The sequence below is a fragment of the Pantherophis guttatus genome, chromosome 2 (genome assembly GCF_059756535.1).
Source record: "Pantherophis guttatus breed Tessera chromosome 2, ASM5975653v1, whole genome shotgun sequence".
Taxonomy (NCBI): Eukaryota; Metazoa; Chordata; class Lepidosauria; order Squamata; family Colubridae; genus Pantherophis; species Pantherophis guttatus.
The window spans coordinates 259,816,969-259,840,771 of record NC_142064.1 but is presented as its reverse complement, the minus strand read 5'-3'; the positions used below and the strand labels follow the sequence as shown (position 1 = coordinate 259,840,771).

The 23,803-nt window shown below is 43.3% G+C and overlaps 1 protein-coding gene and 1 non-coding gene across 2 annotated transcripts in view; both read right to left on the bottom strand.

Annotated features, from left to right (window-relative positions):
- Positions 1-20,346, bottom strand: part of LOC117667840 (carnitine O-acetyltransferase-like) — a 64,926-nt gene extending 44,580 nt beyond the window's left edge. The window contains exons 1-3 of the mRNA XM_034421451.3: positions 20,149-20,346; positions 13,553-13,774; positions 6,567-6,685 (exon numbers count right to left, since the gene is read on the bottom strand). Coding sequence (XP_034277342.2) covers positions 6,567-6,685; positions 13,553-13,774; positions 20,149-20,214 — 407 coding nt within the window. The 5' untranslated portion in view covers positions 20,215-20,346. The remainder of the gene's footprint in view (positions 1-6,566; positions 6,686-13,552; positions 13,775-20,148) is intronic.
- TRNAC-GCA (transfer RNA cysteine (anticodon GCA)) lies at positions 3,967-4,038 on the bottom strand. The gene has a single exon. It is a non-coding gene; the product is annotated as a tRNA-Cys (tRNA).
- Positions 20,347-23,803: the final 3,457 nt, after the last annotated feature.

Here is a 23,803-nt window from a genome sequence, read left to right as displayed (position 1 = left end):
TTCTAATGCTTTGATGACGTTCAAAAGAGGAGATGGGAAAGACCTTGCTTAGGGAGAAATCTTTTCATCTTCTAGCAACTTTCTCCTAAGCAGCACAAAAAATGAAGCACAAAAAATGTGAAGGACAAAAAATTTCCCAGGTCACCTGCTGCTCTGGAGGAAGGACTGAAAAGAAGAAAGTGGTCCAAATCTCTTCAACATTAAGAAGACAAGTCATCCCTTCATCTCCTCAGTTTAGAACTGGGGAAAATCCAGGATCTTTCCCTGAGCAGGAAGAATTTCCAGCTGTCTCTTTTAGTTTAGCATCAATTTCCTTTCTGCCTTGGAGAAATCAAGGTGACATCTGGTGGGATACCCAGGCCATTTAAAAAATTTATATTTTTTGTAAGACTCCCCACCTTAACCCCACCTAGTACAGGTAGTCCTCGACTTACATCTATTCACTTAGTGATCATTCGAAGTTACAATGTTATAGAGGTAGGTCAAAGGTGGTTATGGGAGCAGCGTGGAGCTCCCATGTAACACCTCTCCTGAGCGAGCTGCACTGGCTCCCGGTGGTCTTCCGGGTGCGCTTCAAGGTTCTGGTTACCACCTTTAAAGTGCTCCATGGCTTAGGACCTGGTTACTTACGGGACCGCCTACTACCATCAATAGCCTCCCACCGACCAGTAAGCTCCCACAGAGAGGGGCTCCTCCAGGTGCCGTCGGCCAAACAATGTCGGGGGCACCGACGATCTGGAATGAGCTCCCCCCAGAGATACGGAGGATTCCGGATCTGCGCACCTTCCGCCATGAGCTGAAGACTCTTTTATTTCATCAAGCTGGCCTCGCCTAAATCTTCTCACTTTTAAGTGTAAATTTTAAATTTTTACTGTATTTTAAAATATGGGTATTTTAAATTATGGGTATCAATTCAGCCAAATTTATTTAATTCATTTTATTCGATTTTAAATTTTGTATATGTATGTGTTTTATTTCATGGCTGTTCACCGCCCTGAGTCCTTCGGGAGTATAATAATAATAATAATAATAATTGTGCCAGGCTGAGAGCAGCATACTGCCTTAGCTCATGCGCTGTGGATCTTGCTTGCTTATATGATCTCATTTTGGCTCTGATCTGCATTATCTCACCTTGCCTTCAGAGGATGGCATCTTGAGAGGGGGGTGAATAGTTTCTACCAATTAGGATGCTGTTGCTTGCCTGCCTTTTTGTCTGCCTGTAAAAACTGTATAAAAAATAAAGCTTTCTGCGAGAGCGAGAAAAACATCTTTGATCAGAGCAAATGACTGGACATTGATTTTCTACACAATATCACTGGAAAAAGTGACCTATGACCATTTTTCACACTTACGACCATTGCAGCATCTCTGTGGTCACATGATCAAAATCTGGATGTTTGGCAACTGGCATGTATTTATGATGGGGTCATGTGATCCCCTTTTGGTATCTTCTGACTCTAAGTAAAGTCAAGGAGGAAACCAGGTTCACTTAATCACCGTATTTGCTACCTTAACAGCTGTGGTGATTCAGTTAAGAAAACTGTGGCAAGAAAGGTCATAAAAGGGGGGCAAAGCTTACTTAACAGCCCTCTTGCTTAGCAACGGAAATTGGAATGGAATGGAAACCTCAGCTGTGGTTGTAAGTCGAGGACTGCCTATAATAAATGATGGGCCTCTTTCTTTTAAAAAATAAACAGGCCGTTCTTGTTTCTCCATGTAGATTGAGGAAAATAAATTTCACAACACATTCCCTGCTGTTTAAAGTCCTCCAGGTTTTACCAAGTACCAACCCTTACATCATGAGAAAGGCGGGGCTAGATGAATCAAAAGTTGGAATTAAGATTGCCGGGAGAAGTATCAACAACCTCAGATATGCAGATGATACCACTCTAATGGCAGAAAGCGAAGAGGAACTGAAGAGCCTCTTAATGGGGGTGAAGAAGGAGAGTGCAAAAGTTGGCTTGAAACTCAATATTAAGAAAACTAAGATCATGGCATCCGTCCCTCTCAATTCCTGGCAAATAGATGGAGAAGAAATGGAGGTAGTGACAGATTTTATTTTCCTGGGCTCCAAGATCACCGCAGATGGGGACTGCAGCCAAGAAATTAAAAGACGCTTGCTCCTGGGGAGGAAAACTATGGCAAATCTAGGCAGCATTCTAAAAAGCAGAGACATCACCCTGCCAACAAAAGTGCATATAGTCAAGGCTATGGTTTTCCCAGTTGCAATATATAGCTGTTAAAGTTGGACCATAAGGAAGGCTGAGCGCCAAAGAATTGAGGCCTTTGAACTCTGGTGCTGGAGAAGACTCCTGCGAGTCCCTTGGACTGCAAGGCGATCAAACCGGTCAGTCCTAGAGGAGATCAACCCTGACTGCTCTTTAGAAGGCCAGATCCTGAAGATGAAACTCAAATACTTTGGCCATCTAATGAGAAGGAAGGGCTCACTGGAGAAGAGCCTAATGCTGGGAAAGAGTGAGGGCAAAAGAAGGAGATGGCAGAGAATGAGGTGGCTGGATGGAGTCACTGAAGCCATCGGCGTGAGCTTAAATGGACTCCAGAGGATGGTAGAGGACAAGAAGGCCTGGAGGAACGTTGTCCATGGGGTCTCGATGGGTCAGACATGACTTCACAACTAACAACAACAAACCCTTACATCCAAATAGTTTAAATTAGAAATATATTCCTTCTTGCCCAAGAAGTGGTGTAGCCGAGAATGATATCACTTGCTTGGAAAGCAACCAACGTCTACCCCCAATAACTAAGAATGACAAATTCAGAACTTGGTCTCGGGGAACTGTCTCAATACTTATTTTCCACTCATTTTGGTGGCATAGAAAATGGGTCCCCAACCTCCGGTCCATGGACTGGCACCAGGCCACAGCATGCCAGAAACCGGACCACACAAACAAGCAAAGCCCCATCCATGGGATGTAGACAGCACACGAGACCACGCCCTCTCTCCATGGAACTGGTCCCTAATGCTCAAAAGGCCTATAGAGATTCTCAGTCATCCAGGTCATGATAGTCCCAAAGGTCCTTTTTTAGGAGCCAACTGGATTTTCTTGTTTTTTCTTTTGAAGACTTTTCGCTTCTCATCCAAGAAGCTTCTTCAGCTCTCACAGGATAGTGGGGAATGGAAGGGTTTATACTCCTTGCAGACAAAACTGGTCATTTGCAGCCTTTTAGAGAGTCGTTGAGGCCACTTGGAGGTTTATCTGTGTCCTCAGGGTCACCTGAGGAGTGCAAATGGTTCCTGTAGTCTGCTATTTTTCCTCCTCTGGAAATCCATTCCTACTCCCACACCATTCAAAGGGTGCTCATCCCAAATTGTATAGCTAAAAATCTGTAGATTCTTAGTCGTCCAGGTCAGCGTTGTCCCAAAGGTGCTTCAACGACCCTCTAAAGCAGGAGTATCAAACTCAAGGCCCAGGGGCCAGATTCGGCCCACAGAGTGTTTAGATCTGGCCTGTGGGGCCAACTCTGGAAACAGCCAAGGACCGGCTCACGGTGCCTCTGCCAGCAAAGCTCGGGAGGGCTGCATGTGGCCCTCCTGAGCTCCGTCTTTGCCGGAAGAGGATTGCAGGAGGCCGTCGCAGCCAAAAATGGAGCTCAGAAACCCATTTTCACTGGCAGAGCACTTGGGCCACCACAGGCACCCCTGACATAAGTGACGTCGAGCTGGCCACACCCACCCCGGGCCTCCAAGGTCAAACACAACCCTGATGCAGCCCTCAATGAAATCGAGTCTGATACCCCTGCTCTAAAAAGATTCAAATGACCAGCTGTCTGCAAGGAGTATAAATCCTTCCATTCCCCACTATCCTGTCAGAGCTGAAGAAGCTTCTTGGATGAGAAGTGAAACGTCTTCAAATGAAAAAAACAACAACAACAACAGAAAGTCCAGTTGCTTCCTGAAAAAGCACCTTTGGGATAGTGCCCAAAAGGTTTTTTTCCCCTAAAATAAGGGGGCACCCGGACTTGAACCAGGGACCTCTTGATCTGCAGTCAAATGCTCTACCGCTGAGCTATACCCCCACACTTGTTCCTCTCCAGCAATCTGGTTAAGGATACTCATTAAGCCACACCCCTTTCCAGCAGCTGCCAGCCAGAGGTGTACTTATGTGAAGTGATCCCTGTTTGACTGGCTACCCATGCAAGTTTTAATTACACTTCATTTTACGCCAGACTCAGCTCGATGTGTCTTTGGATAAAGAGCTCTTCAAACAATGCTCCCAGCTTCAAAGCAATTTGTGTTCAGCGCGCACTGCAGACCTATTGTCCCTCTTAGCATTCCTGCTGGTGATTTGCCAGTGCCGGTTCAGCCTTCAGTCTGGATTAGTGCGTTGCCTTAATAATGAGGACCTCGGTTTTTAGAGGTTGGGGCTTCAACCCCGTCCTTTGAGGACCTCAGAGGGCCTCTATAGGGGTCTATGACAACTTGCCATGGCCAACTGGCCGCAGGACAACTTGCCACGGCCAACTCACTGCCACCAACTCATTGCAGGACGAGAGTTCCACTAATATTAAAGAAATGGCGGAACAGGATAATGAAGGAAAGGATGCAAAAGGAGGGACAGAATGAAATGTGAATGAAATATATATATATATATATATATATATATATATATATATATATATATATATATATATATATATATATATATATATATATATATATAATAATTAAATAAATTGTTAAGTTGTCCTACAGTGAGAGCAATCAACCAGTGGAACAGAAGTTGCTTTCGTAAGTTGTGGGAGCTTCATCACTGGAAGCTTTCAAGAAGAGACTGGACTGCCATCTGTCAGAAATGGTGTAGGGTCTCCTGCTTGGGCGGGGGGTTGGACTAGATGACCTATAAGGTCCCTTCCAACGCTACTATTCTATTCTGTTCTGTTCTGTTACCCTATCCTATCCTATCCTTATTCTTATCCTACCCTATCCTATCCTATCCTACCCTATGATTCTATTCTGTTGTGTTGTGTTGTGTTCTATTCCTATTCCTATTCCTATTCCTATTCCCAGAGTCCCTTGGGAGTTGGGCGGCATAGAAATATGATAAATTAAATTAAATTAAATTAAATTAAATTAAATTAAATTAAATTAAATTAAATTAAATTAAATTAAATTAAATTAAATTAAATTAAATTAAATTAAATTAAATTAAATTATTCCTATTCCACCCTACCCTACCCTACCCTACCCTACCCTACCCTACCCTATCCTACTCTATTCAGTTGGCTGTGGCACATTGTCCCATTCCGCTCTACAGATGCCTTGATGTCCCTGGAGGACTTATGGACATTTTTCTCAGTCCATTCTTTGATCACTTTTCATTTTAATGATGGGATAGAGCAGGAATCTCCCATTTGTATTCTTGAAACCAGCTCAATAAAAAAAAAAAATTCACGACCTTATCTTGAGATGTTGACATGCTGCAAATGGACTGATGGGAGCCACAACTGGCTAAGTTTTTTGCCACACGCTAAACCATCAACCATAGTTTGGAAACCTAATTGGCTAGCTCACCCAATTTGCTAAACCACATCCAAGTCATGTTACACAACAGAGCCCCTAACATAAAATAAGGCGATCCTGGAGATCTTAAAAATAGGTCAATGCATTTCCAAAATGTCCCATATTTTGTTTGTGGGATAATATATTCTTGAAAGCCCAGGCACGGGAATATGTAAAACATTATGCTTATGTTCAGCATGTTAAACAAAACAAATCTAAGCAAATTACGGTTTATTCCAAAAACATTGGTTAAACATCTATGGAGATTCTCCGTCATCCAAATAGGACAACAAATAGTTGTCCCAAAGGTGTTTTTTTTTTTTTCAAGATGCAACTAAACTTTCTTTTTTTTTTTTCTTTGAAGACGTTTCGCTTCTCATCCAAGAAGCTTCTTCGGCTCTGACTGGATGGTGGGGAATGGAAGGATTTATGTTCCTTGCAGACAGCTGGTCATTTGCATTCTTTCAGCGAGTCGTTGAGGCCACCTGGAGGTTTATTTGGAAGGCAGCAAAGTCCACATTTTGGACAGAGAGGATCGCTGGTTTGAAAGAGGGGTCAAAGGGGCCATCTATGTCAAAATCGATCAGTCCTCTATCAACAGAGGGGGAAGGATACAATATCATCTATCTCCAGTCTACAACACAGTCCTTGAAGTTCCAAGAAGGCTCCACACCCATTTGCACCACTCAGATGACCCTGAGGACACTGGTAAACCTCCAAGGGGCCTCAATGATCCTCTAAAAAGAATGCAAATGACCAGCCGTCTGCAAGGAGTATAAATCCTTCCATCGCCCAACATCCAGTCAGAGCAGAAGAAGCTTCTTGGATGAGAAGCGAAACGTCTTCAAAGAAAAACAAGGAAGCCTCTTGAAAAAGCGCCTTTGGGACACTGCTTAAACCATGATTGAATCCCATCTATCAATTCAATCATTGTCTTCGTCATTCCCTTTTCTTCCCAAAGGCTTGATTCTTCCTTCAACAGCCACGACACCTCCACTTCTTAACCCAAGCCATTTTTTTTTAAATCCCACACCAGATGTCTCACCTCAATTGTCCTCTCCAGTCATTGAAATCCTGCTTGGGCAGGACAACAGCTGGGCTTGAGTGAACTACCAAGGGAAGGTGATTCTCCAAGTAGGCTGTCTGAATCCACCAATCTCTGACCTAGGATGAATTGGATAAGGTTAGAATAGGTGTCATCAATCAATCGTCAGAATGTGTGAAGGAGGAAGGTCTATGGGATGTATAGGCAATTGTTACCTTGTTTCCCCCAAAATAAGACATCCCCTGATAATTTTTTATTTTTATTTTATTTTATTTAAATTTCTATACCGCCCTACTCCCTAAAGGACTCAGGGCAGTGAACAGCCACAGGATAAAATACATAAGTACAAAACTTTAAAATAGAATAAAAACGAATTAAATAATTTGGCTGAACAAATTTAAAATACCCCATAATTTAAAAACAAATTAAAATTTAAAATTTTCATTTAAAAAGGGGGAGAAGATTTAGGCCAGGCCGGCTTGATGAAATAAAAAAGTCTTAATCGCGCGACGGAAGGTGCGCAGATCTGGGATCCTCCGTATCTGCGGGGGGAGCTCGTTCCAGATCGTAGGTGCCCCCACAGAGAAAGCTCTCCCCCTAGGGGCCGCCAGTTGACATTGTTTGGCCGACGTCACCCGGAGGAGCCCCTCTCTATGGGAGCGTACTGGCCGGTGGGAGGCTATTGGTGGTAGCAGGCGGTCCCGTAGATAAACAGGTCCTAAGCCAATAAGCCCAATCGTCCTAAGATAATAAGCCCAATCGGGCTTTTGAGTGCATGGCGATAAGGCCAAGTGCTTATTTCAAAAAAATATAAGACAGGGTCTTATTTTCGGGGAAACATGGTAGAAGCCACAGTGAAGATACCTCTCTCAAGATGTCATCACACAAACCCCAGATTATAGAACTTGCATCAACTGCATCAGGATGCAACACGTAACTACTCTGTTTCCCCGAAAATAAGACCCAACCGGAAAATAAATCCTAGCATGATTTTTCAGGATGTTCGTAATATAAGCCCTACTCACAAAATAAGCCCGTGTTAAGATTGTCAGCCAGATGGATAGATTTAGTGCCGTATTTCTCCCCAAAATAAGACCTAACCAGAAAATAAGCCCTAATGCATCTTTTGGAGCCAAAATTAATATAAGACCCGGTCTTATTTTCTGGGAAACCTGGTAAATTTGCAATCTGCTCCCTGTCCCACCTCCATTGAGGCCTCTGGTATACATCCCTACCCTACCCTGATCCCGATTTCTATCCTGTTGCCATTAGGTAAAAGGACATAGGGGTAGTCCTTGACTTACAACAATTCCTTTAGTGACCATTCAAAGTTACAATGGCAATGGGGAAAAAAAATGATATATGATTATTTTTCACACTGATGACTGTTGCAGCATCCCTAAATCATCAAAATTCAGACGCTTGGCAACTGACTCCTATTTATGATGGCTGCAGTGTCCCAGGGTCATGTGATCTCCTTTTGTGAGCTTCTGGCAAAGTCAATGGAAAGCCACGTTCACTTAACAGACATGTTCCTAACTAAACTGCAGTGATACACTTCATAACAAGAAAGGTTGTAAAATGGGGCAAAATTCACTTAACGACTGTCTTGCTTAGCAACAGAAATTTTGGGGTCAATTGCGGTCGTCCTTCTAATAAGTAAAAAATATATGAAACTACAAAAAAAACCCTACAGCCTCTGGAATTGGACAGTTTTATTAAGTCTCATAAGTATTTCTGTAAGCTTAAATAGATCAATAGATAAAGGTAAAGGTTCCCCTGGCACATATGTGCTCTAGGGGATGGTGCTCATCTCAGTTTCAAAGCCGAAGAGCCAGCGCTGTCAGAAGACGTCTCCGTGGTCATGTGGCCGGCATGACTAAATGCCAAAGGTGCATGAAACGCTGTTACCTTCCCACCAAAGGTGGTCCCTATTTTTTCTACTTGCATTTTTTACGTGCTTTCAAACTGCTAGGTTGGCAGAAGCTGGGACAAGTAATGGGAGCTCACCCTGTTACGCGGCACTTAGGGATTCGAACCGCTGAACTGCCGACCTTTCACTCGAGAAGCTCAGCGTCTTAGCCACTGAGCCACCGCGTCCCTTAAATAAATTAATTAAATAGATCAATAGACCCAGGGAAATTCATTATTGCTATTTATATTGTTGAAATTATTCCTATTCCATTTACAATGATAGCAAACATGTTTTTTTTTAACAGACCAAAATACTATGCACACAGATATATTAGGAACTGACTTACCAAATAGGATTTTGACTTTTGGTTGTAATGAAGAAAAATTCATTTCTAATATCAGTGCTTTTTCCATAAGAAGACAAGAGGTGGGCTTTCATGCTGACAGCCCCATAATTAAGGAATAATTCCTTGTGCTCAGGATGGCTGTTAAAAAACGTTCTTATTTCAGGGTGATTAGAATAGCTCATCTCATTTTGTGCTTGTTTATTGTTTTGTTAATGAGTTTTCAGTTGTTTTTAATTATCGAGAGATATTCCGATGTGCACTGCCCTGAACTGGCCACATGGGGGCAGCCAATAAATGCTGTTAGTAGATAAATAAAGCCAAAAACCCCCAGAGCAAGAAGAAATTTAAAATATGTGAAAACTTTTCAAGCAATACATAAAACCGTTTTTGCAGACTGTTAAGTTTCTGCATCAAGGAATTTATATTTGTAAATTCCAAGGGCGGAGGGAACATGCCATCTTTTTAGGATTAAAAAATAATAAAATTTTATATAGCAACAAAAAGAAGTTATATAAATTGCATCAGCTGAATTTTTGCGTTAGTGCCACGTCCAGCTGGGATCATTAATAAAGTCGGTCAGGCATGGATTGAAACATTCTACTTTCTGCCTGAAAGGAAAGTCCAGCTTCAGTGAACCAAAACAGAGAAAGCTTTAATATTTTTTCTCCAAACTATTAATTATCAGCTCCCCACTGACGCAAAGGATCCTTAAAACAACAAGGACAAGAACACTGTGTGGTGAGCACTGAAGACAAAGTCTAGTAAGATTTATCATGTTTGCTTGTTTGCACACTTGGATGTGTTAGAGGTTCGATTGTCTAATTCAAGCTAGACAACCCGTGACCCACTGGGTCATTGTTTCAGAAATATTTCCTTATTTAAACATAGAAACTGAATGACCACAGCTAGGCAAAAGAGTAGAGTAGAGTAGAGTAGAGTAGAGTGTAGAGTAAAGAGAGAGTTGAGTAGAGTAGAGTAGAATAGAATAGAATAGAATAGAATAGAATAGAATAGAATAGAATAGAATAGAATAGAATAGAATAGAATAGAACAGAACAGAACAGAACAGAGAGAGGAGAGGAGAGGAGAGGAGAGTAGAGTAGAATAGAATAGAGAGTAAAGTAGGGTAGGGTAGGGTGGAATAGGAATAAGAATAGGAATAGGAATAGGAATAGAGTAACAGAGTTGGAAGGGACCTTGGAGGTCATCTAGTCCAACTCCCTGCTTATGCAGGAAACCCAATGCCATTTCAGAGAAATGGTTGTCCAATCTCTTCTTATAAACTTCCAGTGTTGGAGCATTCACAACTTCTGGAGGCAAGTTGTTCCACTGAATTTCTCCTTAGTTCTAGGCTGCTTCTCTCCTTGATTAGTTCCCACCTACTGCTTCTTGTCCTGCCCTCAGGTGTTTTGGAGACTAGCTTAACTCCCTCTTCTTTGTGGCAACCCCTGAGATATTGGAACACTGCTAGGAGTAGGAAGCAACTTTTAACATTCAATGTTTTTAATGTTTTAATGTTCTAATTGCTTTAGAACAGTGATGCAGTGGATGTGATGTGCCAGTGCCTGGAAGCTCTGAGGGTCTGGATGGGAGTCAACAGGCTCAGACTTAACCCAGACAAGACCGAATGGCTGTGGGTATTGCCTCTTAAAGACTATATTGACTATGTTCACTATGTTGACTGTCCATCCTTGGTTCTGGGGGAAGGAGAAATTGTCCCCTTCAGAACCGGCTCGCAATTTGGGTGTCCTCCTAGACTCACAGCTAAGATTAGAGCAACATCTGACAGCTGTGGCTAGGGGGACCTTTGCACAGGTTCGCCTGGTGCACCAATTGCGACCCTACTTGGATCGGGAGGCTCTCCTCACGGTCACTCATGCCCTTGTCACCTCACGGTTAGATTATTGCAACGCGCTCTACATGGGGCTACCCTTGAAAAGTGTTCAGAGACTAGTTGGTCTAGAATGCAGCCGTGTGAGCTGTCGTGGGTGCACCTAGGTACATCCACATTACACCAATTCTCCGCGAGGTGCACTGGCTCCCTATTGGTCTCCGGGCACAATTCAAGGTGTTGGTTATTACCTTTAAAGCCCTACATGGCTCAGGGCCAGGTTATCTTCGAGACTGCCTTCTACCGCATAGCTCCCAGCGACCGGTAAGATCCCACAGAATTGGTCTCCTCCGGGCCCCGTCAGCTAAACAATGCCGGCTGGGGGGCCCGCGGGGGAGGGCCTTCTCTGTGGTTGTCCCGGCTCTCTGGAACCAGTTACCTCCTGAGGTCCGGACCATTCCCACCCTATTGGCCTTCCGAAAAGCGGTGAAGACCTGGCTTTTCCGGCAGGCCTCGTGCCGCTGATCTCGCTCTTGCGATCTGGCGAGATCCGTCCATGAATGGTATGAATGAGTTTTAATGTTTTAATGTTTTAAATTTTTAAATGTTTTTTGTTAGGATTTTAAATGTATTGTGAGCGGCCCTGAGTCTTCGGAGAGGGGCGGCATATAAATTGAATTAAATTGAAATTGAATTATATTTCTGTTTTATGGTGTTGTAAGCCACCCATAGATTCATTCCACAGTGTGATGGTTAGCATATAAATATAACAAAGAAACAAACTTTGGACTTCCTGCTGGCTTCCCCACTGACTTTCCTTGTGGGAAGCTGGCAGGGAGCACTGAAAATGATGAAGGTATGACTGCAGCTTACTGCGATGGTGGGACAGAGTGGCAGCACTGAATTAGTCACAACTTAGCCAAGTATCACTGATCCTGGATTGTGGGTGCCTTTTATAAGTTAACCTATCTGAGGTCGATTTTGATTGGTTGATTCAATCTGAGGTCAAGGTTGATTCAAAAATTGTTGCCCTATGATGCAGAGTTTCACCCAATTGAAGGTTACAATCAAACAGACATGAGGGTTTTAGTAGTATATAGTTATGGCAGCCTTCCCCTGCTTAATGTCCTCCAGATGTGCAGAGATTGGTCCAATACATCTGGAGGTCACCAGGTGCTGTGGGAAGACCCGACAGAATCTAGCGCAAACTACAAATGATTCTTAGGTTATGCAGTGAATCCCATGCAATGAATCGTCGTGCAAACACTGCCACTGTGTACCTGAGGTACAACATTGGGTACAAGTATCTGAGTTGTGACACTTGTCACATCCATTTTATCTGTTCTCCCCTTTTCCCCAGCAAATGCTCCTAAGTAGATCCTATATTGATCATTACGAACTTGGCATCCACTTGGTGGCTCATTTCTGTGACAAGGTAAGTACAGAGCAAGCTCTTTAGTTCCCATACCATCAAATAAACAACTTGGAGCAGCAGTGCCCAGTAGTTCCCTCACCGCTTTCCCCATTAGTACGAATTAGCTGAACAAACCATTAAGGTTTTGGCATGGAGAGGACTCTTTTTTTTTTTTTTAAATTTGATTTATATGCCACCCTTCTCCGGAGACTCAGGGCGGCTTACAGTGCGTTAAGCAATAGCCTTCATACTTTTGTATATTTATACAAAGTCAGCTTATTGCCCCCACAATCTGGGTCCTCAATTTACCTACCTTAGAAAGGATGGAAGGCTGAGTCAACCTTGAGCCTGGTGAGATTTGAACTTACAGTAATTGCAGACAGCTGGTGTTAATCACAATGCTATCAGTCTGCTGAGCCACCAGGCCCAGGCCACCAGGCTCTTGTTTTGTCACCATTTTTATTTACAAAAATTTTTGTATTCTTTCAAATTCTTTGGCACTGAAAGAAAAAAAGAAACTCCTTCAGCTCTGACAGTATAGTGGGGAATGGAAGGATTGAAGCTGAAGAAGCTTCTTGGATGAGAAGCGAAACGTCTTCAAAGAAAAACCAAGAAAGTCCAGTTGCCTCTTGAAAAACACCTTTGGGACAGGACCTGGATGACTGAGAAACTCCATAGACATCTTTGGGAATCTAGAATTTAGCATCTTTGGGAACATCTGGTTCACAGGCCATTATGTGGTTGTAGAATTTGGGGGGGGGGCTGCAGTTGGAATACATCTGGTAGGCACCAAATGGGAGAAAGGAGCCATTCCCAGGAAAGCAAAATGGGAGCTTATGTTGCACCATTACCCTGGAGTTCCTCTCCACGTCTCTCCAACAGGGGTTGGAGACTCCTGGTTTACATCACTCTCTGGGCAGTTTACAACGTCAGCACATTGCCCCCAACCATCTGGGTCCTCATTTTACCAACCTCAGAAGGATAGAAGACTGAGTCAACTTTGAGTTCCGTCAGGATCGAACTGCTGGCAGTGGGCAGTTAGCCTGCAATACTGCACTCTAACCACTGCGCAACCACTGCTTTTCTAATGCTTTGATGACGCTCAAAAGAGGGGATGGGAAAGACCTTGTTTAGGGAGAAACCTTTTCATCTTCTAGCAACTTTCTCCAGCTTCTCCTAAGCAGCACAAAAAATGAAGCACAAAAAATGTGAAGGACAAAAAATTTCCCAGGTCACCTGCTGCTCTGGAGGAAGGACTGAAAAGAAGAAAGTGGTCCAAATCTCTTCAACATTAAGAAGACAAGTCATCCCTTCATCTCCTCAGTTTAGAAGACTGAGTCAACTTTGAGTTCCGTCAGGATCGAACTCCAGGCTGTAGGCAAAGTTTGCCTGCAATACTGCATTCCAGCCACTGCACCCCACCCCACCACCAACCAGGGCTCCGTGGTTTCCCTCTGCCCTCCAGAGTCCCCTTCCTTACCCAGTTCTCCATGCGGGCAGCCCTGCATTTCAGCCGCACCTGGAGCCTCTCGCCTTCTCCGCCTGGGGCCTCGAAGGCTGCCACTAGCTGCCGCGTCTGCTCCAGGTCTTTGGGGTTCACCAGGGGCTCCAGGGAGCGCAGGTATTGGTTCATGGTTTGAGCCAATGATGGCACAGGTTGACGCGGGAGGGCAAGGGAAGAGGCATTTCGGTAGTGGAATACCTAGAAAATCAAAAGGAGGCAAGAGAGAACTTAGCATATTTGCTTAATCAACACTTTTTCTTCCTTGAAGCTGGGTTCTCATAACCCATCGATCCATACCCACAACACCCAATCACAGGTAGTCCTGGATTTACAACCATTCCTTTAGTTAAAAAGTTTTTTTTTTATTTTTTTTTAAATGACTCATTTTTCATACTTATGACCGTCGCAGCATTCCCGCGGTCACATGATCAAAATTCAGAGGGTGGGCAACTGGCCCGCATTTACTACTGTTTGTGGCATCCTGCAGTCATGTGACCGCATTTCATGATGGGTTTTTTTGCTGGAAACTGGTGTTTATGTCTGGTTTCTGGCAAAAAAGGAAAAATCCCATAGGATACAATGGATTGGATTAAAGATTGTAGTGTTTGTTAAGGAATTTGCAGAGTAACCCTTGAGTAGCAAGGGTGTGCACATGAAAACGATTGAGAATAGTTATGAATAAGCACAGTCACCACACAGATACACCGAGTTGTGTTCTAGTTTACTTTTCAGGAAACAGTAAAACACAGTCCAATAAACAGTCCAGATCATACATATATAAATCAGGAGACAGCCAAAATGACAGGGATAATCCAATAACAAAGTCTTCTTACCAGTCGTCAAAGTCATTCACAGTAAACAGTTCTTCTGGATTTGCAAACAGTACCAGACAGAGATATCAGAGAGCAAGAACAACAAAGAGAACAAACCATGTTTCTAGCTCCCTCTTAAGGACATTGACAACAGAGCTAACCAATCAGGACATAGTATGATGCAATACAGCAATCTTAAAGCTATACAATACATACATACATTTTCACTGCGAACATATATTGATGGTTATTATATTGCCAACCCAACCAATTAGGTAATAGTCATAGTCCTAACAGTGTTCACTTAATGACCACCACACACACACAAAAAAGGGTTGTAACATCATTGCTAAACAACTGCCACAAAAAGATTGCAAAAAACAGTCACTTGGCAATCCGCTTAAGGAACATGACGACTTCTGCCCAAAATTGCAGGCTCAGTTTATGGTCGTAAGCCAAGGACAACCTGTATAGACTTATCTTGTACCGATTTGTGTAGGAAACCTAGTGTCAGCTCTACCAGGTAGACCAGATTAAGAAACCAAGGCCATTGTCAGGTGCAAGAAGTCAGAAGCCAAGATAAGAGTTCAAACGTACTACAGGTTTATTTCATCCTACCGTGTTTCCCCGAAAATAAGACCCTGTCTTATATTTTTCTGAACCCTGAAATAAGCGCTTGGCCTTCTTTTCGGGAGGTCTTATTATTTTGGGGTGTGTGGAGCAAGATGGGGCTCCTCTTGCCATCTCACCTGATTTCCAGCTCTGCGTTTAAATATTTTTGGGGAGGGTTTATTTCCGGGGGGAGGCTTATTTTAGCGCATGCGCTCAAAAGCTTGATTGGGCTTATTATCAGGGGATGTCTTATTTTTGGGGAAACAGGGTACCAATACGTTAAGAATCTAGTCAAGGCAAATTGGCATTAGGTAAGAGTCAACGGATTTCAAGGGGGACTTAGGTCTCTTACAGGGGCATTAGAGACTCTAAACTAATGATGTATTTGATCCCACCCTCAGGCTCGTCTTGGTCAAATCCTATAGCAGGAGTCCTCAAACTTTTTAAACAGGGGGCCAATTCACGGTCCCTCAGGCTGTTGGGGGGCCCAGACTGGCTGGATAGGTTTGGCTAGGTGGTCTTGTGACTGGGTGGGTGTGGCCAATTTAGCAGTCCATTAAACAATACACACAAATTAAATTTTGTTATGCTCCTGGGGGTGGAAAGCAGATTAGTGAAGGGATGTGGCTGCCTTGATGTGTGTGTGAGGGACTTCTCTCTGTGTGTGGGTGAGTGTCCCTCCCTCCCTCTCTCTGGAGGCCAAAAACAGGCCCGTTTTTGGCCACCTTGGCCTCCAGAAGGCAGGTGGCGGCCAGCGGGGGTGATGTGGACAAGGCAGCCTCGTGTTCCCACGCAAGCCGGATTAATGGCTTCGGCGGGCCATATCCAGCCCACAGGCCGTAGTTTGAGGACCCCTGTCCTATAGCCATGTAGATCAGAATCAGTTATTATAATAGCTGTAGTTAACAGAACCTTCCCAAGTCTCAACGTGCTTCCACCTCCCTCACTTTATCTTCATGTGAATTTGGGAGGGGCTTCTTTGAAATGTTTACTCACCTTACATTCTTGGCCTGGGTTCAGGCCCTTCTTATCTGACCTTAGCAGCTCAACCCTTCTGTCGTTCAAGCTTGTTCTCTACGCTCTCTCCAGATATTTTCTGTCTACAACTCTCATACCCCTCGCCATTGATCGGAGATGGCTGGAGCCCTGCTCTAGGAATAGCAGGCGATGCTTTCTCAGTATCAATTCATTAAAACGACTGCCCCATCTACCTTGCTCTGAACTACCATTAAAGAGCAGGGTGTAAGAGACGGGCCTGGAGAAAGAGGCATCATGAAATAAGGCCCACGACGCAGCCATCTTGATGAAATGGACAGAGTTCAGGGTTGAGCTAATGTTTGGAGAGATACCTCCCCCTTTATCCCAACTTGGATTTCCCACAGGATAATGATGGAAGAAAAGTCACAAAATCATGGAAAAACAATGGCTCCTCTGCTGAGTGAAAGGGAAACATTCGTCATTTTTTTTAAACATGTAACTGATTAAACTCTTTAGGCATTAGATACTATGCTATCTTAACTGCCCAACAGTTAAGAAAAGATTGGACTACCATTTGTCTGAAATGGTATAGATCAGTGATGGTTAACCTTTTTGCCATTGCGTGCCAAAAGTGGGGGGAGCGGGCGCACGCATGCCCACACCCATAATTCTATGCGCCCCGCCCCCATGCATGTCTGCACGACCCCCCCCCCCCGGTGCTTCACTGTGATGGCACAGTGGGCCCGGCAGGCCCGTTTTTCATCCTCCCCAGGCTCCAGAGCCTTTCTAGGAGCCTGGGAGGGCGAAAACTGCCTTCCCCACCCCTCCAGAGGCCCTCCAAAGGCTGGAAATGGCTGTTTGCCAACTTCCAGTGGGCCCAGAAGGCCCAAAAATCAGCTGACTGGCATGCACATGTGCACCAGAACTGAGTTTGCATGCCCATCAATATGACTCTGCGTGCCACCTGTGGCACGCGTGCCATAGGTTCGCCATCTCAGGTATAGGTTCCTGCCTGAGCAAGGGGTTGGGCTAGAAGACCTCCAAGGTCCCTTCCAACCAGGGTGGATAAAAATCAAATTGGATTTTTTAAATTTAAATCAGATTTTTTATTTAAATCAGATTTTTTTGATTTTTATTGAATTTCTTTTAATAAAAAACTTTTGGGGTAAAAATCTATCGTAAGATAGTTTTCTATTTAAGATACATAAATAATTTAGTTTATTCCGCATGAAATGGAGCTTAGTTATGTAGCACAAGGCTGTATATTCTGCAACACTGGGACTATCGGTGAGTCAACAGCAGATCAAAGGAGTAGCAGAGATGACAGTTGCTGTTTAAAAATTATGATTTAAATCGAGTTGATTTAAATCAAGTCTTTTTACTAGTGATTTAAATCATGATTTAAATCATGATTTAAATCGACTCGATTTAAATCAAATCCACCCTGCTTCTAACTCTGTTATTTTTCTCTCTTCTCTTCTCTTCTGGATTCAGACTTTGTTTCCTCAAATGAGATTTCCACTGATATAGTACAAACTAAACACTAAACTATGTCTTCACATTCCACCTTGCTATGAAGGTAGGTCTAACCATTAAGGTAATTTCTGATTTGCTAGCTAGATCTAAGGCATCAGAGAAAGAGGACTGGCTTTGATTGGACAAAACACAAGTCACTCTGCCCAAAGAGGTTGGCTCTGATCTACCTGCCCACCTTCCGTAAAACAGAGAAGCACTCCAAAGAAGAACCAGGAAAGACGTCCCTGCCTGCCTATCAACTTCCACACGCAGGAGGCCCTGATGACATTTTTCCAACTGTATTCTGGTCAATGAACCTCCAACATGTTTGGGAATCCAACATCTTAATTCAAGGAGGTAAAAAAAATGTTTATTTAAACAGATTATATTGATTTTATTGAGTTTTTATGTAACCATCCTTTTCCTTGTTCCTGTATTTCCCCAATAAACTTTTTTTTTAAATATAGAATTTGGCTCCTCTGGTTTAGTGAGGGAATTTCTCATTAATGGGTGGCTAAGGGCTTAATATTATATGTGGACTCAATAAAGTTCAATAAACCATGATTAAAACCATGGCTTAGCACAACACCTACGACTTCAACTATCCTCAACTAAAACTTTGACTATTACATGTTTTCTTAATGGGGGGGGAGGAAAGATCCTTAAATTGCTTGTACACAGAGGCCGAGAGATCTCTTACAATACATATGAGATAAAATTATTACTGTATATTAGATACATCTATTAAAGTTGTACACCTCCCAAGTCTCAAGAACTAGAGAGACAACTAAAATTTCAAAGACTTCAGAGAAGCAGCCTCCCCACCCACCCTCCCACCTACTTCCCGAAATTTGTTTTTCTGTACCTATCCACATCCCAGACACAAATCGAGAGGGCATCATTGCTTATTTAGCAGACTCTAATTTGGTTATAAGAGGGGAAATTGGAATGAAAAAGATTTAAAGTCCGGTGGCGAATGGAGGCATCTCTACGTCTATTAAGGAAAACTTAACAAACCTTTTTTTACCAAACCACTGAAGTTTTTTTTTTTTACTTTTTAAAAAGTTTTTTATTATGAATACATTAAAACAAGACGCAAATATACAACATTTATAGGCATATCGCTTTTTTTTACAGCTCTTTCAAAGTGATCCTTTCTTACTCTTTATACATATTTACACATATTGTAACCTTATCTTACTCTACCTTGTTTACCATCTTTCTTTATTTCGTCTATTTTGTACCTTGATCTTCAACATCCAAACCACAAAAATTTTATGCCGATTATTTGACTTTTATCTCTCCTCCCCCCCCCCCCGCATTCGTTTTCTTTTTCCCCAGCAGATCTCATTTTAACGCGATCTCCAGCAGCAAACCTGTATTTAAAACGGGTTTGATCTGCTTCCCGAAAGGTAACTTAAACCCACGATTGAATACAAACAGAGCACGGCCATATGCCACTCTATTATTAGAACTGCATTATTTATAATATGGTTCTAAGGACCAGAATAATAATGTGCAAATAATACAATGCCTTATTTTTTTTTCAATTCTTTTTTTTTATAAAAAGTTTTTTTATTTTAAACACATTAAAAACCAAACATAGACATACATTTATAGAATAATAATAAAAAAAATTAATATTATTTTTCTTTTCAGTTAGGTGCAGCGGTCCATTCTTTCTACACATCAATATTTACAGATAATTTAGTATTAACTTATTTGACGTTCATTTTCTGCTTTCTATCAATCCTTCTATCGGATCCTATCAATTGATCGTACACATTTCCCCCCTCCTTTCTTCATTCATTTACCGTGTTTCCTTATTTTTTCAACCATTCATACCATCTACTCCATGCCTTATAGTACTTTGATTCTTCAAAGGATTTAATTAAGGATTTAATTTAAGAAAATTCTGGAACGCGCAGAATTAGATAAATTAACTAAATTAACTGACTAACTTTAGTTAATTAATTAAATTAACTAAAGACGTTAAGGGGAAAGAAGAATACAACACCTTATAATGCGGAAAACCCCCGAGAGCAAACTTCGCCCTTCCAGACCGCGCGGCGAAATCAAAGGCTCTTCCAGATACCATAATCGGAAAGATAATGGCATTAAATGCGTTTTAATTTTATAAAACGGGAGCTACTACCACCTTCAAAGGGGGTGGGGGTGGGGGAAAGGAACCACTTCTCTTCCCCACGCAATGGACAAAGCCATTTGCTTGCCTGCCTGCCTGCCAGCCATCTGGATCTTCAGAGGTTTCGCGCTTCAGCAAAGCGAACCGGTAGGGGGAGGTGAGGTGGCTGCGCTGCGCTCTCTGCACGCAAAAGCCTCTTGCACGCGATCCCGGCTGCTTTTTGCACGGGATCGCTTTCCAGGACGGTCTTGCACGCGACTCCCCCGTTTCCCCTTTAAACTCCTTTGGGGGATTCCCACCCCCACCCCCCTCCCAAATCGCAGGTTCGACCCCAGCCTCTACGGGCAAGCGTTGCCGCCTTCTGCACGTCCGCGCGCAGAGTGGCAATTGTTGCAAAAACAAACCCCGCCTTAACTTTTGCACTGCAAACCTTTGCAAAAAACAACAACAACAAACAAAAAACCAACAAGAAAAGAGAAGGGGCAACGGAGGAGAATGTTTTTTGTACTGACCGTAGGCGCCGAGTGGTTGCTCTGGCCGCAGCCCCAAGGCCGCCACAACGCCCTCCACCTTCCCATTGCAGGAATCCCATGCGCCCTCCTGATAGCCCAGGGTTTTTGCGAAGTTGCGAAGGGTGGGCGGCGAGGAAAGCGGAATCCCAGCCTGACCCGGTTGCGAACGTGTGTGTCACTTCCTGCAAAAGGGGAGGAAACTGTGCAAGAGGGAGAGAGGGGAGGGTGCCTCCCTCCCTCCCTCCCTCCCTCTCTTTCTGTCTCCCCACCCCACCCCACCCCTCCCCAATTCTGGTCTGCCCTGGGAAAGCAATCGGAGATTTCCCCCTAGATCTGTTCTCTTATTAGTAGGAGAATAAGAGAATAAGAGAATAACTTTACTGTCCCTTTAAATGCACGCCAATCGGCATAGATTAAAAGGAAATTTCGTTGCATACAGCTCTCAAAAAGGGGGAGCACTTCCAATATACAAAATGGAAATGGAATGGAATGGAATCATAGGATAGGATAAGAGGGAGAGGAGAGGAGAGATAGAATAAGAAAAGGAGAGGAGAGAAGATCTGCACACCTTCTGTCGCGCTCTTAAGACTTTTTTATTCCATCAAGCCGGCCTGGCCTAAATCTTTCCCCTTTAAAAATGTAAATTTTAATTTGTTTTTAAAATTATTGGGTGTTTTTAATTTGTCTCGGCCAAATTGTTTAATTCGGTTTTATTCTGTTTTTAAATTTTGTATTTATGTGTTTTATTTTGTGGCTGTTCACCGCCCTGAGTCCTTCGGGAGTAGGGCGGTATACAAATCCAATAAAAGTAAAGTAAAGTAAAGAAGAAAAGAATGAGAATAGAATGAGAATAGAATAAGAATTAGAAGAGAATAGAATGAGAATAGAATTAGAAGAGAATGAGAATGAGAAGAGAAGAAGAATGAGAATAGAATGAGAATAGAATAAAAATTAGAAGAGAATGAGAATAGATTAGAAGAGAAGAGAATGAGAATAGAATAGAATAGAATAGAGAAGAGAAGAGAAGAATGAGAAGAGAATGAGAAGAGAATAAGAATTAGAAGAGAAGAGAAAGAAAGAATGAGAATCGATTAGAATAGAATAGAAAGAGAAGAAAAATGAGAAGAGAATGAGAATATAATAAGAATTAGAAGAGAATAGAATGAGAATAGAATAAGAGAAAGAGAAGAAGAATGAGAAGAGAATGAGGAGAAGAAGAATTAGAAGAGAAAAAATAATGAGAATAGAATAGAATTAGGATAGAATAGAATAGAAATAAAATAGAATAGAATAGAATGAGAAGAGAAGAGAAGTATGAGAATAGAATGAGAATAGAATAAGAATTAAAAGAGAATGAGAATAGAATAGAATAGAATAGAATAACAGAGTTGGAAGGGACCTTGTTGGTCATCTAGTCCAACCCCCTGCTCAAGCAGGAGACCCTATACCAGTGATGGTTAACCTTTTTGGTGCCGAGTGCCCAAAGCGCGCATGCGTGCACGCAAATGCACGCGTGCATGCCCAGACCCCTCCCCAAATCCAATGCGAGTGCCCCACACGCATGCGCCCCACCCCCGCATATGCACACGCATCCCCGCACATGACCCCCTGCACATGTGCCCCGCTCTCCCTGTGCATGCGCCCCAGGACCCCCTGCGCCCTGTTTTGGCTTCCAGGTTGGTACAGGAAGTCTTCCAGGCCCAAAACATGGGGTGGGGTGTGGGTGCACATGTGTGAACCCCCAAAATGCAATGCAAGTGCCCCCTGCACATGCACTCCACCCTCCCCCACGCATGTGCGACAGAGACCCGAAAACCAGCTGGCTGGCAGGTTTTCCACACGGGCGGTGGAGCTGAGCTGGGGTAATGGCTGGCGTGCCAGGCGACATAGCTGCGTGTGCCACTTCGGGCACGCGTGCCATAGGTTCGCCATCACGGCCCTACAGACCAATCTCATCTTAAAAACCTCCAGTGATGAAACACCTACAACTTCTGAAGGCAAAACTGTTCCACTGGTTAATTGTCCTCACTGTCAGGAAGTTTCTCCTTAATTCTAGGTTGCTTCTCTCCTTGATTAGTTTCCATCCATGGTTTCTTGTCTTGCCTTCTGGTACTTTGGAAAATAAATTGACCCCCTCTTTTTGTGACAGCCCCTCAAATACTGGAACACTGCTATCCTGTCCCCCCCCCCAGTCCATCTTTTCTCTAGATTTGCCAAACCCAAATCCTGCAATTGTTCTTCATATGTTTTATTCTCCAGGCCCTTAATCAGAGCCTGTAATACAGAGCCTGTAGTACAGTGGACTAAAGCACTGTTATTAACATCTGCTGCCTGCAATTACTGCAAGTTCAAATCTCACCAGGCTCAAGGTTGACTCAGCCTTCCATCCTTTCAAAGGTAGGTGAAATGAGGACCCAGATTGTGGGGGCAATAAGCTGACTTTGTATAAATATACAACAGTATGAAGGCTATTGCTTAACGCATTGTAAGCTGCCCTGAGTCTCCGGAGAAGGGCAGCATATAAATTAAAGCAAAAAAAAAAAAAATCATCTTGGTTGCTCTTCTCTGCACTTTTTCCAAAGTCTCAACATCTTTTTTGTAATGGGGTGGCCAAAACTGGATGCAGTATTCCAGGTGGGCCTTACTAAGGCTTTACTAATACTTCACGTGATTTTGACTCTATGCCTCTGTTTATATCTGGCTACTAATGTGTAGTCTGGTGCAATCAAGACTTCAGGGGTGGGTTTGAAATCCCATTACTACTGGTTTCCTTGTGCGTGCGCACGGGGTGCTTCTGCGCTGATGTGTCCGGGCAGGTGGGCAGAGCCTGCCGCCACTGCCACTACCAGTTTACCCAATCCTGTGCGAACCAGTAGTAACCCACCACTGCAAGACTTTCCAAATGTCGAAAAAGGTAAGCAATGTTGGACTTGGCAAAGAATGGGTATGGGAGGCCCCTTGAAATCCTACAGCTTAAGCTAGCCCTGTATTTCTCAACCTTGGCTGTGCTAAGGTGTTTGGACTTCAACTCCCAGAATTCCCCAGCCAACTTCCCCTGCTCAGCGTTGACGAGGAATGAGCAACTGATCATTGCTTTCATCACACTCACTCGAAGGTCATCACACAGGGTTGAATTCAGGGGTGAAATGCTCCGGGTTCGCCCGATCCGGTAGTGATGGTGGCGGGTGGTTCAGAGAACGGGTAGCAAAAATCCCTGCACCCATCCCACCATGCCCAGCTGAGTCGCACGATCATCAGAGGCTTTTTTTTTTTTTTTTACTTTCAAAAGCATTTTTTCTACAACCTCTTCTGATGAAAAAATGCTTTTAAAAGTAAAAAAAAAAGCCTCTGATGATCGCGTGGCTCAGCTGGGATAGTCAGAGGCTTTTCAAAGCATTTTTTTCTGCAACCTCTTGGCCGAAGAGGTGGTAAAAAAAATGCTTTGAAAAGTCTCTGACGATCCCAGCTGAGTTGCCTGATCAGCAGAGGCTTTTCAAAGCATTAGAAAAATTGCTTTGAAAAGTTAAAAAAAAAAAAAATTGGCCACGCCCACCCAGTCACATTACCCCACCCCACCAAGCCACGCCCACAGAACAGGTAGTAACAAATTGTACATTTCACCCCTGGTTGAATTGTTCAGGTTTATAATGTAGAA